General features: G+C 42.2%; 1 protein-coding gene across 1 annotated transcript; it reads right to left on the reverse strand.

The window, feature by feature from the left end:
• Window positions 1-3,050: 3,050 nt before the first annotated feature.
• LOC309682455 (butyrophilin subfamily 1 member A1-like) lies at window positions 3,051-14,886 on the reverse strand (the record flags this gene model as incomplete). The annotated part of the gene is made up of 8 exons (XM_082496546.1): window positions 3,051-3,083; window positions 3,427-3,614; window positions 4,241-4,267; window positions 4,392-4,412; window positions 11,917-11,943; window positions 12,623-12,721; window positions 13,353-13,625; window positions 14,814-14,886. 8 exons carry the CDS (start codon window positions 14,884-14,886, stop codon window positions 3,051-3,053), a joined length of 741 nt encoding a protein of 246 aa, XP_082352672.1.
• Window positions 14,887-27,230: the final 12,344 nt, after the last annotated feature.

A 27,230-nucleotide genomic window follows, 5' to 3' on the forward strand; every position in this document is an offset into this window, starting at 1 on the left:
CCATCAGGCGAGACTCAGTCTGAAACAAAGATCTAAATGTAGGCATCCATATATGAACTAGGTATCTATATTTAGTTATAGATAATGGAGTTCTAACTTGTGATTCATTTGCATAAACATAGATTTCTACTGCCAGTTCAGACCCGTCAATATATCCAAGACTGGCAGAGGTGACACAAGACTCATGGAAGACCCATGTCTTTTTGGGTCCCTCTGGCATCACTTCTTGCAAATCCGTTTATAGCTGAAGCAGTTTTGTTCCTACTGAACAGAACTGATTTTTCACAGACAAAATACCAGTTGGAAAAAGAGTCCAGTTGACCAACAAGCAGACTGGTACCTAAGGAACACAGAAAATGCTAGTGCCCTTGGATCAACAGACAAATCACTCCAAACCCATGGCATAATGGACAGAGACAAAGCAACCTGGTTAGGCTGAGTCTTCACTCAACTTTCTAGTTATGTGAATGCCTCCAATTTTTTATTCTTTATCATAAACTCTATAACATTATTAGGGATGAGAGTCAGAGAGCACTGGAGTTTCCAAGATCCTTTCTAGAAACTTGTTTACACATAAGATTTGGAATGACAGCCTGACATTTCTTCAGCAATGTAGTTCTTTGTAGTCGCAGGTTACATTGCTCTTCTTCCCGTGACAGTGTGTCTTAATGCACCTCAGAAACAGCAAATACAGTGAGCCAGATTCTGGTAAACACAAAGCTACCTAATTCATGGAGTCACAGATTTGATGGATGTACCACTCACTGGATAAGGAATTAGCTGGATATTCACATTCAAAGAGTTGCAGTCAATGACTCAATGTCCATGTGGCGACCAGTGATGAGTGGTGTTCCTCAGAGGTTGGTAATGGAACCAGTGCTGTTTCACAATGAGAACAATCAGCCACTGGAAAAATCTCCCCAGGGAAGTGGTGTATTCCCCAACATTGGACACTTTTAGACCCACAGATTCATGGAATCTCAGGTTGGAAGGGACCTCAGAGATCATCTGGTCCAACCTTCAGCTGGACAGGGTGCTGGGCCATCTTGTCTAGATCATGCTTTTGCCAAGAAAGGTTGGTTCGCTCCCTTTGCTTTAATGTATTTTTCCCATTTCACGGTTGGTCATTTTTCAAGGCATTGGTCACTTGGAGTAATTGTCACATCTCATAGCATTGAACCAGCGCCCTGATTGTCATTTCAGCTATTCAAGCAATTTCTATTCATGAAAGTTTTAAACTCAGCCAAAGTGGTGGGATTTAGCTAACTTCATCGTTAATGGTGGCTTCAGCTTACCTTGAATTACAGGTGATATTCAGCTTGCAAATTAAGTAACTTCATTATGGGTGCCTGTACTGGATTTACGTGGCAAGCTTTGGTAGCAGGGGAGAGCTACAGAGGTGGCTTTCGTGAGAAGATGCCAGAGGCTGACCCCTGTCTAACAGAGCCAGTTCAAGCCAGCTTCTAGGTGGACCCACCACTGGCTAAAGTTAAGCCCATCAGTGACATTGGTAGCACCTCTGTGATAATATTTAAGAAAGGTTAAAAAAAGTGCTGTGCAACAGCAGCTCTGAGAGACAATGATAAAATGTGAGAAACAAACCTGCAGACACCAAGGTCAGTGAAGAAGGAGGGGGAAGAAGTGCTCCAGACTCCAAGCAGACATTCACCTGCATCCCATGGAGGACCCCACGCCAGAGCAGGCTTCTGGTAGGACCTGTGGCCCAGTTGAAAGGAGCCCATGCTGGAGCAAGTCTTCTGGCAGGACCTGTGGCCCCATGGGGGACCTATGCTGGAGCAGTCCATCCCTAAAGGATTCCTCCTCAGGGATAGGACACATGCTGAAGCAATTCATGAAGAACTACAACGCGGGGAAGAACTCATGTTGGAGAAGTTATTGAAGGACTGTCTCCTGTGAGATGGACCCCATGCTGGAGCAGGGAAGAGCATGAGGAGGAAGCCATGGCAGATACAATGCATTATGAACTGACCACAACCCCCATTCCCCTATGTTGCTCATGGGGAGGATATAAAGAAGTTGGGAGTGAAGTTGAACCCAGGAAAAAAGGAGGGGTGGGCAGAAGGTGTTTTCTAAGATTTTATTTTATTTCTCATTATTCTACTCTGATTTGATTGGCAATAAATTGAATTAATTTTCTCAAGTTGAGTCTGTTTTGCCCACGACAGTGATTGCTGAGTGATCTCCCTGTCCTTATCTCGACCCACGAGCCTTTTGTCAAATTTTCTCCTCCTATCCAGCTGGGGAGGGAGAGTGATAGAATAGCTTGTTGGGCACCTGGTGGCCAGCCAAAGTCACCCCACCACACTGCCTAAGTGTGAGCATGAGTTTTACACTCCAGTTACAGACAGTAGAGAATAGGAAGTCATTCAGTTGCCTGAAGACAGACATCTATTGCCACTTGAGATGCCATGTCACATCTTCCCTAATCTTCAGCTGCTGCTTTAGGAGGGTCAAAGAATCCCATGAGTCCCATACTCTGATAGCCCCGTGGGAGCTCAAATTGCATTAGGCTTCTACATTTGGGCAGCTCAATGTAACTCTTGACTCTCATTCCTTAAATCAAACTAACTTAACCAGCTGCTTACATGTAAGCAACAGTTCCTGAGTTTTATGTGATCTGTGGATTTCATCCTTATCACTTAACTTCTCTAAAAGTAGATCTCCAAAAAGGCTACTTGCATTTCATAGAACACAATGTGATTGTTATTAATAGTTTTCTGACTTTGTACAAAATTTGAAATTTGGAGTCATACACTTCCTGGTAAATTGTTCCACTGAGTTTATTAGTTAAAAATGAATACACAACAAATGCAACAAATACTGAAATAAATCCATGTTTGTTTAGTCCAGGTAGAATGAAATAAAATTGTAACATTTGACAGGTCTGGGTTTTTACAAAATTCATTCTTTGTACAATATGTATCCCTAAGAAGTACTTCAGAGAATATTTCATTCTTGACTATGGTTTTAAAAGCTGATATTACTTTTTTTTTTACCTTTCTCTCTGCTTTCACATACTGTCTGATTCCCTACATTATTAATTTATTAGTCTCCTCCTGGGCCTGTGGAAGAATGTCACAGAGAGGGTAATGTGTTTTTAGTGTACACAGGGCGTACTCCCAACCATTTGCCATCAGAGCCTGGACTGAAGAATGGGTACAGATTCCCAGAGAGCTCAAAAAAGAGAGACTCAAGAAGGCACTTTTCTTCAACATCAAAGAATGAAAGCGTGCCAGCTTCCTGATCCAGGAAAACACCTACCACCCTGCAGGGTGTGCAATCTCTGATACTGTTCCCACCAGTTAAGCTGTATTGTCCCCGAGAAAACTGCAGACTGAGCAAATTTTCCTTTGGTAAAGTATTCACTGTGTTGCTCCTCAGTGTATTTCTAGTTTTCTCACACACCACACCCAGCTCCCACTCTAATTTGTCCCCCACCTCCACTTCCCAGTAATGTTTCTTTTCAGAAAACCCTTCAGTAGCTACCACTACCGCTTTAGGCAGGCTCTCTTTCTGGGTTGAGGACATGACTTTGTTTTTCTCCTTAATGATGAGGCTGGGATGTTTGCAGTTCTCATCCAGAGTGATATTAACTTGAGAAAGGAAGGGAAAAGAAAGAAAGAAAAACAAACAAACAAACAAACAAACAAACAACAAAACACCACGTTATTTCTGATTTTCAGGAAAATAACACTAATCTCAAAGGAAGTGAGCAAAGGGGAGAAAAGATAAAATTAATTAAATAAATAGTTAATAAAAGCAAAAAAGAAACAAACAACTAAATACCCCAGGAATATACAGTGTGCTTTTGTCAGACAAAACCTCAATAGCAGAAATAATATCCAGCAGGGCATGCCTCTTCTCTGGCTTCACTGTGCCTTTATTAATTCATCTTTGCTCTGATGGAGGGGATCCAGGGTCTCTGGTCAGACCCGTCAGGCAGCCAGCTTTTTTGGAATAAAACACAAAGCTAAATCTCTCAAATACACATAACATCTAAAAAGGTCCCAGTTGGTACAGAAACAATTCACCTCAACTCATGACACCAAGAACTGTGTAGGTGGGAGATGCCTAAAAAAACCTAGCTGCCTCTTTCAATCAATGGGCTTCAAAATTTCCCCAAATTCTGACAGCCTGTGAGTTTTTCGTGACACGAGGGATAGACTCTGGTATGTGCATGAAAGAACATGAGGTTAATGGAAGGCGAGACTTGACATACCTGCATTGCTCTGAGCTCTTCTGAAGTCTGCAAGAAAAGAAATGAAAGATTAATTAAAATTGCTGCAGAATGTTAATATGCCTTATTTTAGTACAGTATGGGATTGGGGGAGTGTAGATTTGATAAAACTCATTTTCAGCTTTCAACTCACCCAGTTCATTCTGGATTCTTTCTGAAAAGGACAGAAAGTCATGTTATGCTCATGCATGGCAAGGCTCTTCTGTAGGGTATCTGTGCTAATAAGAGTATTTCCAAGTATACTTAAGTATAATCAGGCCTAGGATTTAGGAAATGATGCTAGCTTAACTTTGGAGGGCTGGAGGTTGTCTAAACCCAAGTTGGTCAGCTGGGCTCCGTGTAGAGTCAGAAGAAAGAGCATGGAACATCAGAAAGTGTTTCTTCTCTGCTGTTTCAACCACCTCTCTGAAACTGCTCCTGGATGCCTTCATCTCTTTATGAGGGAGCCAAGAATACTTAGCTTTTGCCTCAATAGCCAAAATTTACATAACTATTTAGGTGAGCTGAATCACCTGCATGTACAGGACCTGTGGCCATGCTTCCAGACACTGTCAGATGACAAACAGGAGCTTCACGTGGCCAACGGTTAAAATGCATATAAAAGTTTTTTGGTTTGGGGGTTTTTTTACTTGCTTTCAAAAATATCAGTTTGTTTGTAGGGAGTAAAATCTGTTTCCTACTCGACTACAGCAAAAATTAAATACTTAAAGGACTGAAAAGATGTTCTCTTATTATGGAAACAGATGTTCTGGAGTCCAAGATTGTGTCAGATAAACACTGGTTTTTAGAGACAACTAAGTTCAAGTGTGGGAGAGAACAAAGTGCTGCAATAGCCCTCAAACAGTGGAACAGTTCAGTTCCAAAATGGTATTTCTGATCACAAAGAATTTAAATCATTTTTAAGAACAAAAGTTAACTTCGTATTCTTACCAATTTTGGACGATATATCCTGATATGCTACAAAGAAACAAAATTAAAATAAAAGTTAGGATGAATAAATCAGGCAAATTGTGGCACATTCACTATGCATTTTGGAATACTAAAATATAGGTTATCTACATATATAGGATTAATCTGTTTATTAATCTGTTTATATATCTGTTTATACATATATTAATACATATATTTGATTAATCTGCTTATCTTTGTGGAATAATAAACATGCATTATATAAGTTTTCTCTGGTATTAAATAATATGTATTAAATATTCCTGAGAAACAATCAGGGAGTGATTCAGAACAAATAGCTCCCAAGTATATTTATAGTTCATAGAACATCATAAGAGAAGAAGAGTAAAACCTCGCTCAATAGCACAAAAGTTGACATTATATTTGTCTCTTGTACACAAATAAAACCCAGTGTTATCCTTTATCTGGTTCTTAGCTTCACCTGTGGACACAGCTTGTCGCAGTTGCTTGTCAAGACCTGTTATTCTCAATGTTCAGCAGGATTTACACTGGGATTTTTCCCATTATATTCTTTTTAATTCTGTGATCAGAGGCTTTAGTCATTATTTTGTTCTGAGCTGCAATAAATAAAATGTTCCACTTAAATATTTTCTAGCAGTGGAACAATAAATATATATATATAAAAAAAAATATAAATATATATATTAAATATATATATACACACTCTCTCCATTTATAGATATATACCTATAGATAAAAAGAGAGAGACTGTGTATACATATACACATAACACATCTTTTCAGTTATCTTGTTGGTTGGAATAGGGGAATTAATTTTTGCAAGTGTGAAGTTCTGAGAGCATTTTCCAATTCTAGTAGTCAAAATTGCATAAAACACCACTATTTCGTTAGAATGGTGACCTGCAAAGCATCTCTCAGGGTATGGCTAAAAGAACAGTGTGTGGTACTAAATGCAAAGTAGAAAAAAAAAAAAAAGTTATTTTACCCTTCTGATGGCTTTCGTTCTCCTCCACTGAAAAACAAAGCAACAAACCCAGAAATAGCAAAGGATGTTACATTTTTCAAGACAAAACCCCCACAAAATGTGAGTGAGAATTTGAGTGTTATAGAACATTTTCATTTAGGGAACTGAGGCTTGGCATTAAGTTCAGAATATAATTCCAAAATAGGTGGGGGATAAATGGTCCTCTGAAGATACCCGTCCCATAGAAGGAGTCTAGATTATTAGCTTGGACTAGATATGTAAAACTCACAGCTAAAACCAGGTGACACTGAAGATAATAACACCAGATATCACTAATTTAATTGAAACCCCCAGTTTTAGAATAGAAAGACATTTTCAATATGGGCCCTTTTTTATCATATATATATCATATCACTTTTTTAAATATAGAGGACTCTTCTGACCAAAAGATACTCAAAACCAACATAATGGAGAAGTCAAAATACATTCTTACCCAGTTCATCTTTGAGATCATCTATCTCTGAAAGAGATTATGGTTAAATATTAAAACACCATTTCCTTCATTTTTTTTTTTTTTTTAACACAAATACATTGAATTTTCTATCTGTTCCACTGTATTCTGTATAACAAGAACTAAGATAAAATGAAATGATCCCAGAATCATAGAAACAACCAGATGCGCCCCTGCTATAAGGCAGCCAGAGTTATTGTCTTCATTTTGCTGGGACCTTCCTTAAAAGTGGGAACAAAAGGACGGGTCAAGAAATTCACCTCGGTGAAATCACAGAATCACAGAATCACAGAATCATCAGAGTTGGATGGGACCTCTAGAGATCATCTAGTCCAACTCTCCTGCTAAAGCAGGATTGCCCAGAGCACATTACTCAGGACTGCATCCAGGCGGGTCTTGAAAAGCTCCAGGGAAGGGGACTCCACAACCTCCCTGGGCAGCCTGTTCCAGTGCTCTGTCACCCTCACCGTAAAGAAGTTTTTCCGTGTATTTGAACGGAACTTCCTGTGTTCTAACTTGTGCCCATTGCCCCTCGTCCTGTTACTTGGAACCACTGGAAAGAGCCTGGCTCCATCCTCCTTCAACCCACCCTTTAGATACTTGTATGCCATAATAAGGTCTCCCCTCAGCCTTCTCTTCTCCAGGCTAAAGAGTCCCAGCTCTCTCAGCCTTTCCTCATAAGGGAGATGCTCCAAGCCCTTAATCATCTTAGTTGCCCTTCGCTGGACTCGCTCCAGCAGTTCCCTGTCCCTCTTGAACTGGGGAGCCCAAAACTGGACACAGTATTCCAGTTGTGGCCTCACCAGTGCCGAGTAGAGGGGGAGAATGACCTCCCTCGACCTACTGGCCACACTCTTCCCTATGCAGCCCAGGATTGCATTGGCCTTTTTGGCGACAAGGGCACATTGCTGGGCCATGGATAATTTACTGTCTACCACAACCCCCAGATCCTTCTCCTCCAAGCTACTTCCCAGCAGGTCCGCTGGGAAATGAAGTAATTCAGATGACTGAACTAAGGAGAAAATACTAAAACTAATACTTTAAAAAGGGTGTGATTGAATAGCATAAACATATAATTGAATGACCTTAAGCACACCCACCTGCGGTTGGTTCTTTGTATTTATGTTGAAACAACTGAACCGTGGCCAGATAATCTTGAACATGGCTTTATAAAAGCTACAATTGCTGTTTCTCCATGGTACCATAAGGAGTACTAAAAAGTTTCAAAAATTTTACTGGATTTACTACATCTCTGGCCCATTTTGCATGCCCAGCCCACTTGCTCTTCACAGTAAAAGCGGTCTTCTTGGTCTACAGTCTTTATAAAATGATCAGAAAACTATTTTTTTTTATTATTTTTCAGGCTGTAGAGCTTAATTCTTTCTTTTATTACAGACTGAAATTCAGCATGAACCATGATCCCAAAGTAAGAACACATTAATTTACCCAAATTAACCAAAAGAACAATTTGCCAGCTCAAATACTACGAAAAAAATGCAAGCCATGGATCAAACTTCTACATGAAATAGTCATCTTCTTTGCAGTAGGCATTGATAATCTTTAAATGCTCAATATAAAAGGTATAGCAATGGGTTTTTTTAAATTTTATTTCACAAAAGCAAAGCAGTCATTAATATTTCCTGAGCTCAGCTTTCATCTCGTTCTAAAGGATCAGAGAGATTATATATAGAAATCACTGAAAAAAAATCTCTTACGCTTACCTTTTTGAATATCCTTTTGTGCATTTTCTGTGAACAGAGAAATATTTTTATATCCCAAAAATAATTCTTCAAGCACTTAACATTCAGTTTTAAAGTTTACACAGAAGTGATTAAGCCACAAGAATTTGTAGAGAATCATAGAATCATTTTGGTTGGAAAAGACCCTTAAGGTCATTGAGTCCAACCATCAACCTAACACTGCTGAAACCACCACTAACCCATGTCCCTCAGCACCATGTCTATCCATCTTTTAAATACCTCCACGGATGGAGACTCCACCACTTCCCTGGGCAGCCTGTGCCAATGTTTGACAACCTTTTTGGTGAAGAAATTTTTGCTAATATCCAATCTAAACCTTCCCTGGCACAACTTCAAGCCATTTCTTCTTGTCCTATCACTTGAGACTTTGGAGAAGAGACCAACCCCCACCTCCCTACACCCTCCTTTCAGGTAGTTGTAGAGAGCGATAAGGTCTCCCCTCAGTCTCCTTTTCTCCAGGATGAACAACCCCAGTTGCTTCAGCCACTCCTCACAAGACTTGTGCTCCAGACCCCTCACCAGCTTCGTTGCCCTTCTCTGGACACGCTCCAGTGCCTCAATGTCTTTCTTATAGTGAAGGGCCAAAACTGAACACAGTGTTCGTGGTGGGGCCACACCAGTGCTGAGTACAGGGGAATGATCACTGTCCCAGCCCTGATGTCCACCCTATTGCTGATGCAGGCCAGGAGGCTCTTGGCCTATATATATATATATATATAAATATGTGTGTATATGTGTATATACTATTGGCCTATACAATATATAGTTGTATAGAATCATAAAATCATAGAATGGTTTAGGTTGGAAAGGACCTTGAAGATCATCCAGTTCCAACCCCCCTGCCACAGACAGGGACACCTCCCACCAGACCAGGTTGCCCAAGGCCACATCAAGCCTGGCCTTGAACACCTCCAGGGATGGGGCCTCAACAACCTCGCTGGGCAACCTGTTCCAGTGCCTTACCACCCTCAAAGTGAAAAACTTCTTCCTAATGTTTAATCTAAACCTGCCCTCTTCTAGTTTAAAGCCAATCCCCCTCATCCTATTGCTACATATCCTAGTAAGAAGTCGTTCCCCAGCTCTCCTGTAGGCCCCCTTTAGGCACTGGAAAGCTGCAATAAGATCTCCCCGGAGCCTTCTCTTCTCCAGGCTGAACAGACCCAACTCTTTCAGCCTCCCCTCATAGGAGAGGTGCACCAGCCCTCAGATCATCCTCCTGGCCCTCCTCTGGACGCACTCCAGCAGGTCCATGTCCTTCTTATGCTGGGGACTCCAGAGCTGGATCCAGTAATCCAGTATATATGTATTTTAATGCATAAATTTTTGGTTTTATTTGAATACTAGGTAATTAAATTCCAAAAGTAAATTATTTTTTATGGAATTGGTTTAAACAAGTACAGTACAGTCATTGACCAAAAAAAAAAAAAAAAAAAACCCAAATAAAAACCTTGTTTCTTCAAGTTAAGCCAGTTTGTTGCAACATTTGAAACAAAGATACTAGAGATCAAACACAAAACACTGTGACATCTGGCCTTGTTTTCTCTGTTGTTTCAAACTCCTGGCCATTTAGCGACCAGCAGGTAAGATCACATTTTACAGAGTCATGGAAGAGTTGAGGTTGGAAGGGAACCTCTTGAGACCCATCTAGTCCACCCACCTTGATCAAGCAGGGTTGTCCTAGTGCTGTGCCCAGTTGGGTTTTGATTGTCTCCAAGGATGGAGACTTTGCAACCTCTCCAGGGCAACCTGAGCCAACATTCAAGTATCTTCACAGTAAAAAGACTCTTTTCTGTTCTCTGATAATTTAGTATATACTCAGTTTTACTTCACAAGTCATACTGACTTATCATCTGATAGGTGGCAAAAATCTGAGAAATGGATGAGAAGTGTTTCAGAGATGACTGGATGCAAGTTTTAATAAAAGTCTCCATAGATTTGTTCCCACATGCCCTTTATTTTTTTCTTAATTTCCAAACATTTTTGTCTGTATGGAAACTTCTGAGATCAGTCCCTGGGGCAGCAGTTTATTCCTCAATTATGGCAAAGGGACATTTTCTTTCCTTTAGAGTTACCATCAGTATAAGACAGCCACCAGATATATTCTGCTTTTCTTCTGTAAGTCAGAAGTCCTTAAAAAAACCTAAAATCTCATGCTGAAGCTCAAACTGTTCAGAAATTGATGTAAATATTCAGACAAACAATCAGGTTTACATTTAAAAAAATTGTAGAGTCATAGAAAGGTTAGAGTTGGAAGGGATTAAAGATCATCTCGTTCCAACCCCCCTGCCATGGGCAGGGACACCTCCCACCAGACCAGGTTGCTCAAAGCCCCATCCAACCTGGCCTTGAACACCTCCAAGGATGGGGCAGCCGCAGCTTCTCTGGGCAACATGTTCCAGTGCCTCATCACCCTCATAGTGAAAAATGTCTTCCTGGTATCTAATCTAATTCTCCTCTCTTCCAGTTTGAAGCCACTCCCCCCTCATCCTATCACTACATGTCCTTGTAAAAAGTTCCTCTCCAGCTTTCTTGTAGGTGCCCTTCAGATACTGGAAGGTAGCTATAAGGCCTCCCTGGAGCCTTCTCTTCTCCAGCCTAAACCATCCCAACTCTCTCAAGCCTGTCTTCATAACAGAGGTGCTCCAACCCTCTGATCACCTTTGTGGCCCTCCTCTGAATCCACTCCAACAGGTGCATGTTCTTCTTATGTTGAGGGCTCCAGAACTGGATGCAATATTCCAGGTGGGGTCTCACATGTTTTCACAGGAAACAATTTCATATTGAAAATACTGCATCTACTGAAAGGTGGAGAGGGTCTTGGCAGGGAAAAACTGATCTGTGGATACACCTTCCGGCCCAATCAAGCTGCGACTTCTATGCCCTGCTTAATCACATCCATGTAGCAGCTTTATCCACACTCCAACATGGTATTTGGGGTGTTCGAAGACTCTTTTTATCATATTTTTTGCATAAGGGCACTAGAAAATGTTCTACTGCTTTAAGGAGCCTGGACGTGACAGCTTGGGAACTGTCAAAAAGACATTTTTCTGAAAATGGTAAACTTTAGGTAGATGGTGGGTCAGGGGGAAAAAAACTTGTGAAAGTTTTTGCACAAAAGGTGACCCATACCAAAAGCTTTTTACCACTTCTTTCAACATCTGGAGGCAGAAAAACTGAGGTTAAATGGGATGTAAGAATTCCCTCATTTCTCATTAGGAGCAGGCATCAGCAGTGGGACAGTCTTTCTGTGTAGGCTGAATGTAAAGTGACTTACTCCACAAAGACAACCTAGCTGGAGTCTGCAGGTAGACAACGTCAATGAAAGGCCCAATCTATTGGAGTCTCTGTCATAAAACAAACTTAGGAACACAACTCTTAAGTCCCACGGTTTATACCACTGGCCAACATTCCTACTGTTGCACGTATCTTTCAAGATGTTCATGGCAAAATATAGTATTAATATGACTTTTTAATATGGTAATAATAGGACTTACGTTCACGAGTAGTTGTCTTAGTGTTCTCTGAGAGAGAGAGAGAAAAGAGGCAGGGAGAGGGAAAATGTTAATACTTTCTTCTTGCTTCTAGTTTTTCGAACAAAACTTCATATTTTATGGTGGTCATGCTTGGTATGGAAACTATTTTCAAAATATCTTGATTTGCATGTACTTCTATCTTCCATTAAAATAATGAGAAATCATGCAGAACAAATTAATAAAACTAGTGATGCTGAAAGCAGAAATAATGCAGACTTGGCACCCTGTCTTGATGACAGGTTTGTGTTGTAGAACTCTCTTAGTTAGAAAATAGCTTATAAAGCAATAAAATGACTTAAATTAAGCTATAAATGAAATAAATTGTCAATGATACATTTGGGTACATGAACATACTTCAGTTATTTGCAAAAATTGCTTATTTCAATGAGATTATATTGCAACAATAATTTCACTATAGCAATATTTCAATTCATATTGGAAAATTTGATTGTACAGGTCTATACCCCAAGATGTTGGAGTATTTAAGAGATGCCTAAAACTGAATATGCTGGGAAAGTAAAAATATAGTAAAAAGCCATGGTTGAAGAATCACGAGGGTGATTGTTCATAACCCTGTACCCTCTTCCCCAGATAATTCTGTACATGGTGATGTTGCCTTTCAAATGGATTGTATGCAACATTCATCAGCATTAAGAGTGGCACTTACTTTTGAATTTATAAATTGCAGCGATAACCAGGAATATGCCCAACAGCAGGATCACGACAAAAGCCGCCAGCCAAGGGGAAGTGGCAGGAAAGAAGATATCTGCAAATTATTTCAGATGATCAGTTATATCTTTCCTCGAATAATCAACTTTATATTTTGATTACATGCCTAAAGTGAAAGAAAACTGATTTGGATCTAAATTTCATTCCTAGACACCTGTAGGAGCAGTTCACTAGGACTTTCACATCCCTAGACTATTTTAAAAAGCACCATCAGGGATTTGTGTAAACCACTGTGTTATAGAATAGAATAGAATAGAATAGAATAGAATAGAATAGAATAGAATAGAATAGAATAGAATAGAATAGAATAGAATAGTAGATGTTATAGTAATAGAAACAGAAGTGGAAGAAAATGAGAGAGAATGAGAGAGAGAGATGGAACAGCATCCTCTACCCTTGTGAGAATAAGCACCACTTGACAACAAGATTTCATTTCTCCCAGATGGCATCACACCCATGGAAGGGTGTTTTTATTATGAATATTTTGACAATGTTTGGGAGTTGCCCATGGAAACTAATGGTGGTTTAGTGCAAAGACCAAGAAGTATCACAAGAAGAAAACTTCTATTAAAATTGATTATCCCACTAGAAATTTGGGTTCCTGGGGAAATCTGCCCTGTATGCATGAGCTTACCATTTTTCCTCCCAGGACACAAGCTCATACTCACCCGCAATGACCACCGAAGATTCTGTTGATGTTTTCAGCAGTTTATCAATTATTCTGCAGGACACAGAGTTTCCAGATCCTGGTTTTAGAATGATGGAGCTGCTGGCAGTAGCAGTTGTGGTGCCAGTGGTGAGAGGAGTCCCGGTGAGATTATCTCCTCTACCATCTGTCCACAACACCTGGACTTCAGAAAACAACCTCTCAGAAAAACATTTGAGTCGAATACCGCCATCCTCATAACCATCCAAGACAAGCAATGGATCATGACCACCACCTACAGGAGAGACAGAAGGGTGAACTGTGCTCAGCAACTACAGAGGTTTTAAAGGCTAAGGAGAAAGATGTCTGCAAGAAGTTTTGCATTTACGATGCCCTGTAAGTTCTTTCCCCACTGAAATTGCAGCTCTTATGCCATGGCATTAGTGCATCCTCCCATAGCTCTGATCCTCAAATTTGAGGATGAACAAAAGCACATGGATGCATTTGAAATACAAGTCATTAAAAGCCATACCCATTTCAAATTACCAGCATCCAATGCATTATGCAAGTCAAAATTACCTTACCACCTCCCTTCGTAGTGTTGACAATATTAGGTTTTCTAAGTATGTTCATCTCAAATTTTTAGCCACCTAAAAGATTAAGTATCTTGTTGAGGCAATCATCTTGTAGAGAAAGCATGGAGAAATTGCCTTCCCTTCAGAGTGATTCCTTCCTGGGGAGTATGGGAATCTGAGACAAATCAGTTATGTTATGCTCTGGAAGGGCCCATCTTCTGCTATTGACCACACAGGTACCTTAGATAAATAGCTCTCAGGTGTTCAGTTGTAATGTCTACAGTCAAGCACACTGAATCCCAGAACATGCATCTGTTCATGGGAAATCCAAAGAAATCATCTAAATCTGGACCTCCTTCAGCGGAGAAGAAAGTCATAGGGTGCATCAGTTCAAAACTATTCGTAATCTCTAAAATAGATTAAGTACAGAGTGAAATTAATCTTTTACAGAGCAACTTTTAGGGCAACTAAGATGATTAAGGGATTGGAGCATCTCCCTTATGAGGAAAGGCTGAGAGAGCTGGGACTCTTTAGCCTGGAGAAGAGAAGGCTGAGGGGAGACCTTATTATGGCGTATAAGTATCTAAAGGGTGGGTTGAAGGAGGATGGAGCCAGGCCCTTTTCAGTGGTTCCCAGTGTCAGGACGAGGGGCAATGGGCACAAGTTGGAACACAGGAAGTTCCGTTCAAATACACGGGAAAACTTCTTTACGGTGAGGGTGACAGAGCACTGGCACAGGCTGCCCAGGGAGGTTGTGGAGTCCCCTTCCCTGGAGATTTTCAAGACCCGCCTGGATGCAGTCCTGAGTAATGTGCTCTGGGCAATCCTGCTTTAGCAGGGGAGTTGGACTAGATGATCTCTCGAGGTCCCTTCCAACTCTGAAAATTCTGTGATTCTGTGAAAATTACCTGCAGTGAGGTGGTGCGTAGATACCAATACCAAGATGAAGGTGACTGCTGTCAGCTGGACCAAAAGCCCCATACCTACGTGGAAGACAAAAGTCTATGTTTGAATGCAAAATAAATGACATGGGGGTCTGCACAGTTGAGTTACGTCATACCCAGGTTCACTCCAACATCTTGTTGCCTGCTTACGTGCACTACCCACATTCTTAGCTGCACCCCAGATGAACCCGGGGAGTGATCCAGCAGCCAGAGACGTCCTACAATTGTTCTTACGGTCTGTATGGAGACACTCCAACAATAGGTATTGGTTATGAAGTAAGCAATTCTTGAACTGGGCAGAGGTGTGTCTCATTGGTAGTACCAGTAACAGGACTTGAGATGGCTCCTTGGAGTTAAAAGGCAAAGACAATACGGATAGAAAAACCCAGAACGTAAATTCTGCCTTAAAGAAGAAACCAAAAACCACCACCAAAAACAACAACAAAAACCCCGAAACCAAACCAACCAAACAAAAAATAAACCCCAACCAAACAAAAAAAAATCAAAGACGACACATTGGTATTTCTAAATTAAATCTTTCACTTTGGAAATACTTTAACCATTTTTTTTTCTCAAATATTTTTACTGAAAGTAGAAATAAAAGTTTCTAAATTAACCGTGATTTTAAAGCAGAAGTTTCCAAGATTTATAGAAGCAAACCCCTCTTTTTCTGTCGCCTTACATGTATAGACATAAAACTATATATAACTATAATAAATAAAACTCAAATAGAAATGTTTCCCTTTAGCAATAGTAAAACCTAAATTTTTAAAAATCAAAATTAAAAAAAAAAAGAAAGATTTTCCTTTGACTTGGACCTAGAAAACCAGAACAAGCTCTGCACCACGTGTCCAGGTAGGTCAGGAATTTACTTCTCCCCTCCCCACCACACACACTTTTTTTTTTTTTTTTTTTTTTTTGGCGATACAAAATGGAACCTCTCATTTTTTAGGGCCTATTCAAACTTCCTGGAGGATTTTCAGAGTTTTTGCTGGTCTTAATAACTACGACAACTGAAAATTTCTCAACATATTCTTTCACAGGAGGAGAAAGCATATCATGATCCAGAGGTGGCTGTTTTAAATCAGTGTTAGTAAAGGGAGACCAGGAAAGTAAACTATGTTAGAAGCTGAACACTTAGCCAGCTAACGATATATCATAGAATCATAGAATCATAGAATGGTTTAGGTTGGAAGGGACCTTGAAGATCATCGAGTTCCAATCAGTTCCTACTTCTTTTAGCCTTTTGAGGCACAATATAGTCCATTCCTATAGCACTTAATGAGAGATTTTGACACACTTTCAAATTTATTTTCATAATTTCCTCTTTTTTTGAGCCTTCACACACCATATTCAGGTCTTCCTCTGCTGCCAAAAGAACTAGGGAACTGGTTTCCCTTTGGTTTTTTATCATAGCTGAGTCTGATAGAGCTATAAAAACTGATATGCTTGGGAGTCAAGGAAATAGGAAAGGGAAAATAGCATAGCATAGACTAGACTAGACTAGATTAGACTAGAATAGAATAGAATAATAAGCACAACATATTGTAAAACAAGCAGAAAAAAAAAACAAGGCACGAAAACAAACAGCAAGGCTTGAAGTGCCTCTGTTGAGACTGCAACGCCAACACCATCACAAACGCAAAGGCAGCAACAAACACCCTGAATAGGAAGAAAAACGCTGCACGCTGATCACAGCAGCTACAAGCAGCGGCAAAGAGAAGGGTGAACAACAAAAATGAAAGTAATGCATTATACCACAGGAAAAAAAAATAATAATAATAGAGAGGTGGACTAAGTGGAGTGCGGAATCTGTGCCCATTACATGATAACAACGCTTGTTTGACACTTTCCAAAGGGTCTGTATGTCCACGCATCGCTGCCAGAACGTGGATTTCTCTCCTCTAAATCCTAACCTACTCAGCTCCAAAGCCAAATTTAACAGTAAGTGTGGCTTCAGAATAGATTGCTGTAAAGGTGTGGGGGGGTTCTCTCTCTCCAAGCAGCAGTTCACTGTGCGAAAATACACACAGAGCAGAGCTCAGCACAGATAATTCCCAGATCTTTCAGGACAACTCCCAAACCAACGCAACACAAAGCCTCCCAGGAAACAGAGGGCTAAGAAAACATTCAGAGCTCTTCCCTACAGAAGCAGCCAAAGAAGCCATTGCTTCAACAGAGAGAAACACAAACCTGGATTTCCAGAAACGCAGCTGCTCCTTCAAGAAATGCACTTGCAGGTGCTTACATCAGTCGGCGATGCTCAGAAGGCTGCTGGTACCTTTGGACCCTCTCAGCCTCTGGCAATAAAACTATCCCTTTTGTTTCCAAAGGTTACCTCTTAACCTTTGCAATGCAGTACAGGGAGAGTGAAAGAAAATAAAAATGGGTGGGGCTGGGGTTTTATACTATCTGTGGTCAAATACTCTACGACAATTAAAAAGAAGTGTGAAGAGCCCTTAGAAAACTTCAGACAGCGGAAACTTTCTATAATGCTGTGGAAAATGGACCCCAAGATACTAGTAGGGAGAGCCAATAAATTGTAGTTAATCTAAAAGCAGAATGGCATCCTGGGGTGCGAGGTGGATCTCGCATGGCACAGCTGAGACTGTACCCTGCAGAAGTTGGTTGCAAGATGGTCCAGCAAGATGTGTTTGGGATTTGGGCTGGGGAATCCCCCTGCAAAGACGGTTGTGGGCCTCCTGCTCACGTTGGTCTTTTCATCTGCCCCACAGCTTCCCAACTTCCTCTCATTTCAGCCTTTGAGACATCAATGCGGCAGCTCTCGCCTCTTCCAAATGTTGTTCTGGGCTGTGGGTCATGAGGTTGTGACTTGATTTTGGGGTTGAGCCTGTCCCTGAACATCCTCTGTAGCCCAGCCAGTGGTGGACACATCTCAGCACGTTCCCATCCTGGGATCTACTGTATCCATGTGTTTCCTGAGAAGGGGGGGTGCATCTGCAGCCCTGGGAGCAGGCTGCTTGTGGGGGTCCTTCACCCTTTAAGGCTTGATGAAGCTTCGGATGAAGGGTTAGAGTGTACTATCAGCAAGTTTGCTGATGACACAAAAATGTTACAAGTGGCTGACACACCGGAAGGCTGTGTTGCCATTCAGCCTGACCTGGACAGCCTGGAGAATTGCGCGGAGAGAAACCTAATGAAGTTCAACAAGGGCAAGTGTAGGGTACTGCACCTGGGGAAGAATAACCCCATGCATGAGTACAGGTTGGGAGCTGACCTCCTGGAGAGCAGCCCTGTGGAAAGGGACCTGGGAGTCCTGGTGGACAACAGTATGCCCATGAGGCAGCAATGTGCCCTGGTGGCCAAGTAGCCCAATGGCATCCCAGGCTGCATCAAGAAGAGTGTGGCCAGCAGGTCGAGGGAGGTCATCCTCCCCCTCTCCTCTGCCCAGGGGAGGCCACATCTGTATTACTGTGTCCAGTTCCGGGGTCACCAGTTCAAGACAGGGAGAGGGTCCAGTAAAGGGCTACAAAGATGATTAGGGGATTGGAACATCCTTCTTACGAGAAAAGGCTGAGGGATTTGGGGCTTTTCAGTCTGGAGAAAAGAAGACTGAGGGGGGATCTTATCAATGCTTACAAATACTTAAAGAGAGGGTGCCAGGGGGATAGGTACAGTCTTTTTTCAGTGGTGCCCAGTGATAGGAGAAGAGGGAACGAGCACAAACTTGAGCATAGATGTTCCATTTAAACATGAGGAGGAACTTTTTTCCTGTGAGGGTGGCAGAGCACTGGCACAGGCTGCCCAGAGAGGTTGTGGAGTCTCTCACACTGGAGATATTAAAAATGTGCCTGGACGCCGTCCTGTGGAACTGCTGTAGGTGACCCTGCTCTGGATGGGGGGTTGGACTGGATGATGTTTTGAGGTCCCTTCCAATCCCTAGCATACTGTGATACTGTGATACTGTGATCTCCAGAGGTCCCTTCCAACCCTGACCATTCCATGATTCTGTGTAACGACTGGGGAAATAAATGGCTGTTATGGACTGTGCTGTAAAAAATGCATTGTTTTACCATCTTAGTATTTACCTAATGTTTTCCTTAACCACACTCCAAAGTGCTTGTGGCAGGAACAGGTTTCGAAGACCTGGAGGTAAAGCAGGGGGGTGGACTGTCTCCCATCCTGAACTACTTTTAATAGAAGAACAAACCATGGTGAGGGAACAAGGAGAAAAGCAGACAGGGGAATAGTAGGTTTTGCCAGGTGAAAATGTGACCTTGATGTTGGATATGTTGGAGAAGGTCTCTTTGGGGAGACAAAAAGCCATCCTACTTGCAATCTGTTATCTGTGTCCCCACTTACCTTGATATTAGAAGATAAAATATGTGCCCTCCCCAAACTCAGAGGGTTGTCTGTGTATAAATCAATTAAATATTTTGCATAAAACCTGCCCTGTCAGAAGTCTTGCATTCTTCTGAAGCTATTTCTATGAACCAAAACAAAAAAAATCCCTTGAATGGAAACGTGTACACACTGCAGAGGAGTTTTAGCAAGTGAAAACACAGGGGAAAAGGGAAGTCAAACAGAAACTCATGCAGTTGCGTCTGACAAAATACTCCATGCAAAGACAGTGTAATTCCACGAGGGGGAGTTGCGACCTCGGCTGAGCTGCGCCGGGTTTGGTGTGGGCCAAAAAGCAAGTTCTACTTCTGCCAATGCTTCTGCTTTTCATGGATTTGGAAGCGAAAAAGAGCCTCCCTTTCCTTCTACAGGTCATGGGAAGCTTTTGGATTATCTCTGGCAAATGGCATGTTTTCCCTAGGGATGTGCAGTTCCCTTTATGAACGGTTCACTTTCATCCCCCCGTTGCTACAACTGCACATCCCTGATGACCGAGACAGTAAATATTCTCTATAAAGCATGAATTTTGTATAATGTCTATTGTTCTGTGATCAAATGTGCTTTCGGAAATGTGTTACCTGCCCCAATAGAGCCCTTAGTGCCAAAAATTATGACAACTTTATGTGTCTCACTGGTAATTAATTGATTTTTTAATGCTACAAAACACATGTGTAAATATGCTGACAAGGGAAGTTGGAAAAATGAGCTGTAACTGGATATCTGTCAAAATACCTGGAGATGACATGTAGTGAAGTGAAGGTCCAGAGCTTGAACATCTCCTGGTCTCTGCCCCAACAGGATTTGGATTTTGTGCCTGCAGCCATTCATCCCTGGGTTTCTGCCCTGCTACTCCAGGCTGTGGTGGACTATCCACAAACAGGATTTCTGCAGGAAGAGCGTGGATGAGCATCTGAGGAGCTTCTTGATCTTCAGCTGGAAGAAACTCTTTGGCTTCTTTTCAGGGCAAAACTTCTTTGTGAAGAGCTACCTTCATTTTGCATGCAAGACAGCCTAATCACAGATTCCCATTCACACAGAAAAGGGTCATACAAGATACAGGGACCTCCTAGAAAGTCTCTGCAGTCCCAGAAAAGCTCACCTCATCCACAACCAGGCTAGATATGCATATGTAGGCCAAAGACCTTGCCTTTGGATGATGCATCAGCCGAGAGTTGGAGCACCCTGCCCTCCGTTTCCACTGTCCTACAACTTAACATCTTGTGTGCCTGTTGTGACCCCCTCCCATGACTGTTTTTGGATGTCAGTCCAGTTGTGTCACTCAGAGAAGAGAGGGATCACAAATTGATGCAGAAAAAGAGGCAGAGACCTACTAATGCAGTCTGGGAATTAATAGGTTGGTGGATAACAAAAGCACAGTGTTGATGTGATGGATGGTGTGGACAGGGGGTGCGACAGGGATGGGTTCTCTGAGAAGCTGCTAGAAGCTTCCCCTGTGTCCAATAAAACCAGTGCCAGCCAGCTCCAAGACAGACCCACCACCAGCCAAGGCCGAGCAATGGTGCAGCAACGGTGGTAGCACCTCTGTGAAAACACATTTAAGAAGGGGGAAAAGATGCTGTGCAACTGGGCAACTGTAGCAGGAGAGAGGAGTGAGAACATGTGAGAGAAACAACTCTGGAGACACTAATGTCAGTGAAGAAAGAGGAGGAGGAGGCGGTCCAAGCACTGGAGCAGATATTCCCCTGCAGCCCGTGGTGAAGACCATGGTGAGGCAGGCTGCCCCCTGCAGCCCATGATGGTCCACAGTGGAGCAGGTATCCACTTACAGCCCATGGAGGACCCCACATCGGAGCAGGTGGCTGCCCGAAGGAGGCTGTTATGCTGTGGGAAGCCTGCGCTGGAGCAAGCTCCTGGCAGGACCTTCAGATCTGTGGAAAGAGGAGCCCACCCTGGAGCAGGTTTGCTGGTAGGACTTGTGACCCTGCAGGTGATCCACACTGGAGCAGTCTGTTCCCTGTGGAAGGGACTCATGCTGGAACAATTTGAGAAGAATCTCTGGGGAAGCTAGAATTTAAACTACTCAGGCAATCTATCAGAGCCCTGGTTCAGCCCTGCTTGAGCCCCTCATTGGGCATCAATAAATCTTCCGTGGGTTGGGCTGGACTTGCAACTGAGGAAAAACGACAGATGGTCTCCCCCGCCTCTCTCTCCAAGAAGAGGGGGGAGAGAGAGAAAGAGACTTATGAGTTTAGAAGGAACTGAACTACTTTAATGAAAAATTAATAATAAAATAATAAAAAGGAAGTAACAAAATATAAAAAAAAAAAATGGATCAAGCTCCCAGGATGATGATCACGTCACCAGTTGACACTGGGAAAGTCCTAGACTGGACTCAGTGATGGATGGGAACTGGATTCAGGAACACACACATTGGGATCAAAGGCAGACAGAGTCCTTCTCGGACAATGGCCATTGAAGAAACAGAGATGACCCTTTGATCCCTCAGCTTTTATACTGAGCATGAGGCAGATGGGATGGAATACCCTGTTGGTCAGGTTTGGGTCACCTGTCCTGTCCGCTCCTCACCACAGGTGGGACCCCTCTATGCTTTTCTGCTTCCGACCCTCCAATGGGGCAAATAACAAAGTTGGTTGGCCTTGGCTGTTACAGCAAAAAGTATAAGCAAGAGCCTCTCTGCATACCGTGCCTGGGCATCAGCTGTAAACATAGGTCATTACTCTGAGAGCGAACAGTGTCTGCACAATATGCTGTTAATTTCAGTAGTTAGAAGAGGCTTAGCTAAGAAGCAAAGTTACTGAACAAAATTGGTCCTGTTTTACCTCAAACCAGGACACATGGGAAGGACTCCTGGTGGAGTCCTTGAAGGACTGTCTCCTGTGGGAGGGGAGGAGTGTGGGGTGTCCTCCCCGTGAGGAGGAAGGAGCGGCAGAAACAACATGTGATGAACTGACCACAACCTGCATTCCCTGTCCCTGAGAAAACTGGGAGTCAAGTAAAGCCTGGGAAGAAAGGAGGGGTGGGTGCAAGGTCTTCTTAAGATTTGGGTTTATTTCTCGTTATCCCACTCTGATTTCATTGGCAATAAATTAAATTAATTTCCCCAGGCTGAGTCTGTTTTTCCCATGATGGTAGTTCAAGAGCGATCTCTCCCTGTCCTTATCTCGACCCACGAGCCTTTTGTTGTATTTTCTCTCCCCTGTCCAGCTGAGGAGGGGGAGTGATAGAGCAGCTTTGGTGGGTACCTGGCAGCCAGGCAGGGTCAACCCACCACACCCAGCTAAATATTATCCCTCACTGTTTGTCCAGGGACTTCCTTCAGTGCTGGCTAAATGTTTCACCACACTCCAGTATCAACGTACCTTCCTGGTATCATCCTCATCACAGACTGAGAATGAGCTGTTGTTTGCAGAGAGACATTTCTAAAGGTTTGACAAGAACTTAATGGATGTCTCCTCTTCCATCCCTTTTCCAGCTTGTAGATCTTACAGGTGAGTCTTCACTGTCTCCAGCTACACATGGATGTCATCCATGAGACATAATATGACATAACAGCTACAACACAGAGCATCTCATTGCTGTTCTAGTGCAGGACAACAGAGGTGGGAGTGCCACCATGCTGGTCAGGATGGCCCTCCAGGTGCTCAGGGGAAAAAAAACAAATTTAAACATATTGTGTGGGTACAGTTATGTCTTCAAACAGATCCTTAATGGCAAACTGTCTGCTTCATGCCCCAATTTAGCTTTGGCCCCTATTCGCTATCATCCAAACACATCCCCAGAAAGAGGCTGACCATGAATCTGCACTAGCTATTCCTTTGAGGATTAAACCCCTCTGAGCAGAAGGGGGGAGGTTTTTTTGCTGTCAGTGCTGGAGGCCTGTGCAACAGGAGCCCCAGAGCCTAACCCAAAGCAAGGTGCTCATGGAAAAAGATGTGGCACTGTTGATTTCTCCCAGGATGTGCTTCATGAACGAGGAACCCACCTTGTTTCTGCAGAGCTGGTCTGTACTTGCCAAAGATTTTCTTTGCTTTACTCCTTAGTTGGAAGCTTCCCAAAAGCTGTAATGAATAATGATAGGTCTGTTCTCCAAACAGAGAAAGCCTGAGGCACCTCACTGGACTGATGTTGGGAGAACAGGGAGGAATTCGCATGCTATTCACCGTGACAGAGAAAACATTTACTTCTTTGAGCATCTGAAATGACCTTCTCCACTGCAGTTCTACACTCAGGAACTTAAGGCAGCAGGAAGATACATCAAGCATATCAAGAAGAGGAAAGGCCATCTCATCCAAAAGAATGATAAGCTTTTGGGTAAATGTATGAGTATTTCTTTAAAGGGAACAGTAGGTGATGTAAAGACATTTAAAGCAAATTCAGCAGAAGAACTATGTCCTCAAACCAGGACATAGTGGAAAAATGAGTTTCAAACAAAAGAACACAGTAAGAGGTGTTAATGTTTCAGGAATTGGAGTTAACAGTGAAGAGATTAAAAGTGTTTGAAGTGAGAATTGAAGTCATTAATTTAAATAACTTACACTAGAGACCTTTCTAAAAAAGATGAGCAATTTGTTCAGTAGGTAACTTCCTCAAGTGGAATAGAAGATCAAATATTAAGACAATACTATTTGCCTGCATAGTAATCTATCACGTTATTTTGTACGTAACAAGATGACTGCACCTGAACTTAGAAGAAAGATGTCAGTCTACAAAACTTGGCTGCAGATATCACTCAATAAATGTTGACAACTGAAAAAGCAAATGAACTTTAAAGACCTCAAAAAAAAGCCAAACCCATAACTGTTGATACCAAACTTAAACAAGTCACAAGAGTTGGGCCATTGTTAGTCCTTGGCAAAGTTGTACTGTTGCCTTATCTCAGGCAGCAATTAGACAGTCTCATCAAAATCTAGTCATTAGCAAACAGCACATACCTCTAACAGTCACAGATTTGGTGATCAGTTCCTGTGCCTTTCATCACCCTTACAAACTGATGTTTGTAGAAAAAATCCTTCCCTACTTTGCCTGAGGGATATAAGTCTGCAATGACTGATGTCAAACAAAAATGTGCATGCATTAGAACGTGATGTTTCAATATGAAGCATCAAGGATTTTGCACTAATCAAACTTCTCTCTATGTGCAAAGCAAAGTTTTGTAAACAAATTAACGTCTACTTAAAGCTATTTCTGCAATTACACTATAGAACTTAACTCTTTCATGAGCTATTTAATGCCTCAGGGGTCCAAAGTTGCAGAAAAAGTGAGTGTCTTGACTATTTGACCAATTTAAGGTAGCTAAAGCCTTCAATGAAATAAATTTCCAGCCATTGTTCCTAATGAAAAGGGGTTTGGGGGAGTTTTTTGGGAAGTTGTTTTTTTTAAACAGCCCCAGAATCTTCCATGATTTTTCCACACAAGGCTCCAGTTTCACGCAGGTCAAATGTCAACGACGCTAACGGTTGTATCGTACACCTTTTTACTGCACACAGGAGAAAAATATTGCCCTTGATAGACAGCAGCACTTTGGTACAGTGCAGCGGCACGACTGGCTCTCTTGCACGACAGTATCACTGAGCTCCAGACAGCTCACAAGCAAAAGCCAAGAGAGACGAAAGGTGAAAGCAGACAGATGCAAAAGTGCTGAGATAGGAATGACAGGGAAACCACAAAATTAGAGCTGGTTTGACTCACACATGTCCTTAGCAGGGCTGTGGCACACCACTTAAGGACTTAACAGCATCGCTATCTCATTAGCCCAACGACTCACTTTCAGAAATGATCTCTGAAGTTGTTAAAAGTAATTAGAAATATTTATGGGTAATTTGGCCATGTATTACCTTGCATAATTATCAGGTTTGAGAAACAAAGTTAATTTCACTTCCTTCAAAACACAGGCAGGTACGAATGCAATATTCGCAAGATTTTTGTGAGTTATTTCATTTAATTTCCTTCTCTATCATGGGCAAACAAGGGGAACACACCTTACATGGAGAGCCAAGAATTTACTCATAGCTTAAGTGATGTTTTAACAGTACAAGGATTATTGACAACAATTATTGACCTAGTCAATAATTGGCAAAAAAATATAGGCCAACAATTACTGTCTATATTGACCACAAAGATAGACCTACAATTATTGGTCTAATTCAAATTATATTAACACTTATAGTCCTTATTATATGATTGTTACAGGAAAAATAACAGTTACAAGTGGTATACATAAACCACCTAGAACCTGCTGTTTTTTACTGGGTTGCATCTCAGCCTTTCATGTCTTGCTGGGTCGTCAGTCTTCAGTCTTCCTCAGAAACAACAGTGAGGTTCACAACACATATACACGTTCAGCACCGATAAATTACACAGCAGCCCCTCTGCCCTAATGAATATACAGTGTTCATATTTCTTAGTTTGGTGTCTGGTCAGTTTTGGGGTTTTTTTTAAATGTATTTCCTATTTGTATATAGTTTAGCTGCACAAATACCACTAGGCAAAAGTTAAGTGAGCATTAGCAAATCACTGTCACAGCTAAAACAAGCTAAAATTTGCTCATATCAAGGCAAATCCTGTGCCCTACATTGGTGTATTAACACAATGCTTATGGTCTTTTAGTAGCAAATGCAACACCCTTATCTCCTGGATCTACAAGGCTGCAGCATGCCAATATCACAGCTAGGTGAACAAAATAGACACATCTTGGGATCATAGAATCATAAAATCATTTTTGGTTAAAAAATACCCTTAAGGTCATCGAGTCCAACCATCAACCTAACACTGCCAAAACCACAACTAAACTACGTCCCTCAGCACCACATCTACACATCTCTTAAATACCTCCAGGGATGGCGACTCCACCACTTCCCTGGGCAGCCTGTTCCAGTGCTTGACAACACTTTCCGTGAAGAAATTTTTCCTTATATCAAAAATAATCCTTCTCTGGCGCAACTTCAAGCCATTTCCTCTTGTCCTACCGCCTGTTACTTGGGAGAAGAAACTGACCCCCACCTCTCCACAACCTCCTTTCAGGGAGATGTAGAGAGCGATAAGGTCTCCCCTCAACCTCCTTTTCTCCAGAATGAACAACCCCAGTTCCCTCAGCCACTCCTCATAAGACTTGTGCTCCAGACCCCTCACCAGCTTCGTTGCCCTTCTCTGAACACACTCCAGAACCTCAGTGTTTTCTTTGTAGTGAAGGGCCCAAAACTGGACACAGTATTCAAGGTGGAGCCTCATCAATGCTGAGTACAGGGGGACGATGACTGCCCTAGTCCTGCTGGCCACACTATTCCTGATACAGGCCAGGATGCTACTGGCCTTCTTGGCCACCTGGGCACACTGCTGGCTCATATTCAGCTGGGCAGCTTTCGAGCTACTTTGCCCCAAGCCAGTAGCATTGTTGTGACGCAAGTGCAGGACTTGGCAGTTGGCCTTGTTGAACTTCATACCATTGGCCTTGGCCATTGATCCAGCCTGTCCAGATCCCTCTGCAGAGTCATCCTACCCTCAAGCAGATCATGACTCCCACCCAACTTGGTGTCATCTGCAAACTTGCTGAGGGTGCACTCAATCCCCTAATCCAGGTGGTTGATAAAGATATTAAAAAGGTATTATTAATTATATTAGGAAATATTATTATAAAGATTTTATAAAGATATATTTCCAGTCTCCATGCTGCAGATGCTGAGCTTCTTATAGAGCCCTCGCACTTGGGTGAACCAGTGAGAGCAGGCAGGCTGAGCCCTGCCTGCCATAGTGTCCCACTGACAAACGTCCCTGTCAGCCTGTGACCATAAAGCCATGCATTAAATCAGCAAAAGCCACAAAGAGGCTGAATTTATACAAACAAAAAGTATTTCAGCGAAAGGTCAGGGTGGCCTCAGCAAGAAAAAAGAAAAAAAAAAAACAGGCTAAGCCAAGCCTGAGCAGCCACCTCAAATTTGGCTGAAAAGTTGGGAAGCAAAAGGCACAAGCAGTAATCCAAAAGAGAAAAGCTGAGGAAAAGCAATACCTGCCCTGAAAGTCGGGATTCCCAAGGAGCCAGGA

The sequence above is a fragment of the Vanellus vanellus genome, assembly GCF_965231255.1.
Source record: "Vanellus vanellus genome assembly, chromosome: 29".
In the NCBI taxonomy this organism is placed as follows: Eukaryota; Metazoa; Chordata; class Aves; order Charadriiformes; family Charadriidae; genus Vanellus; species Vanellus vanellus.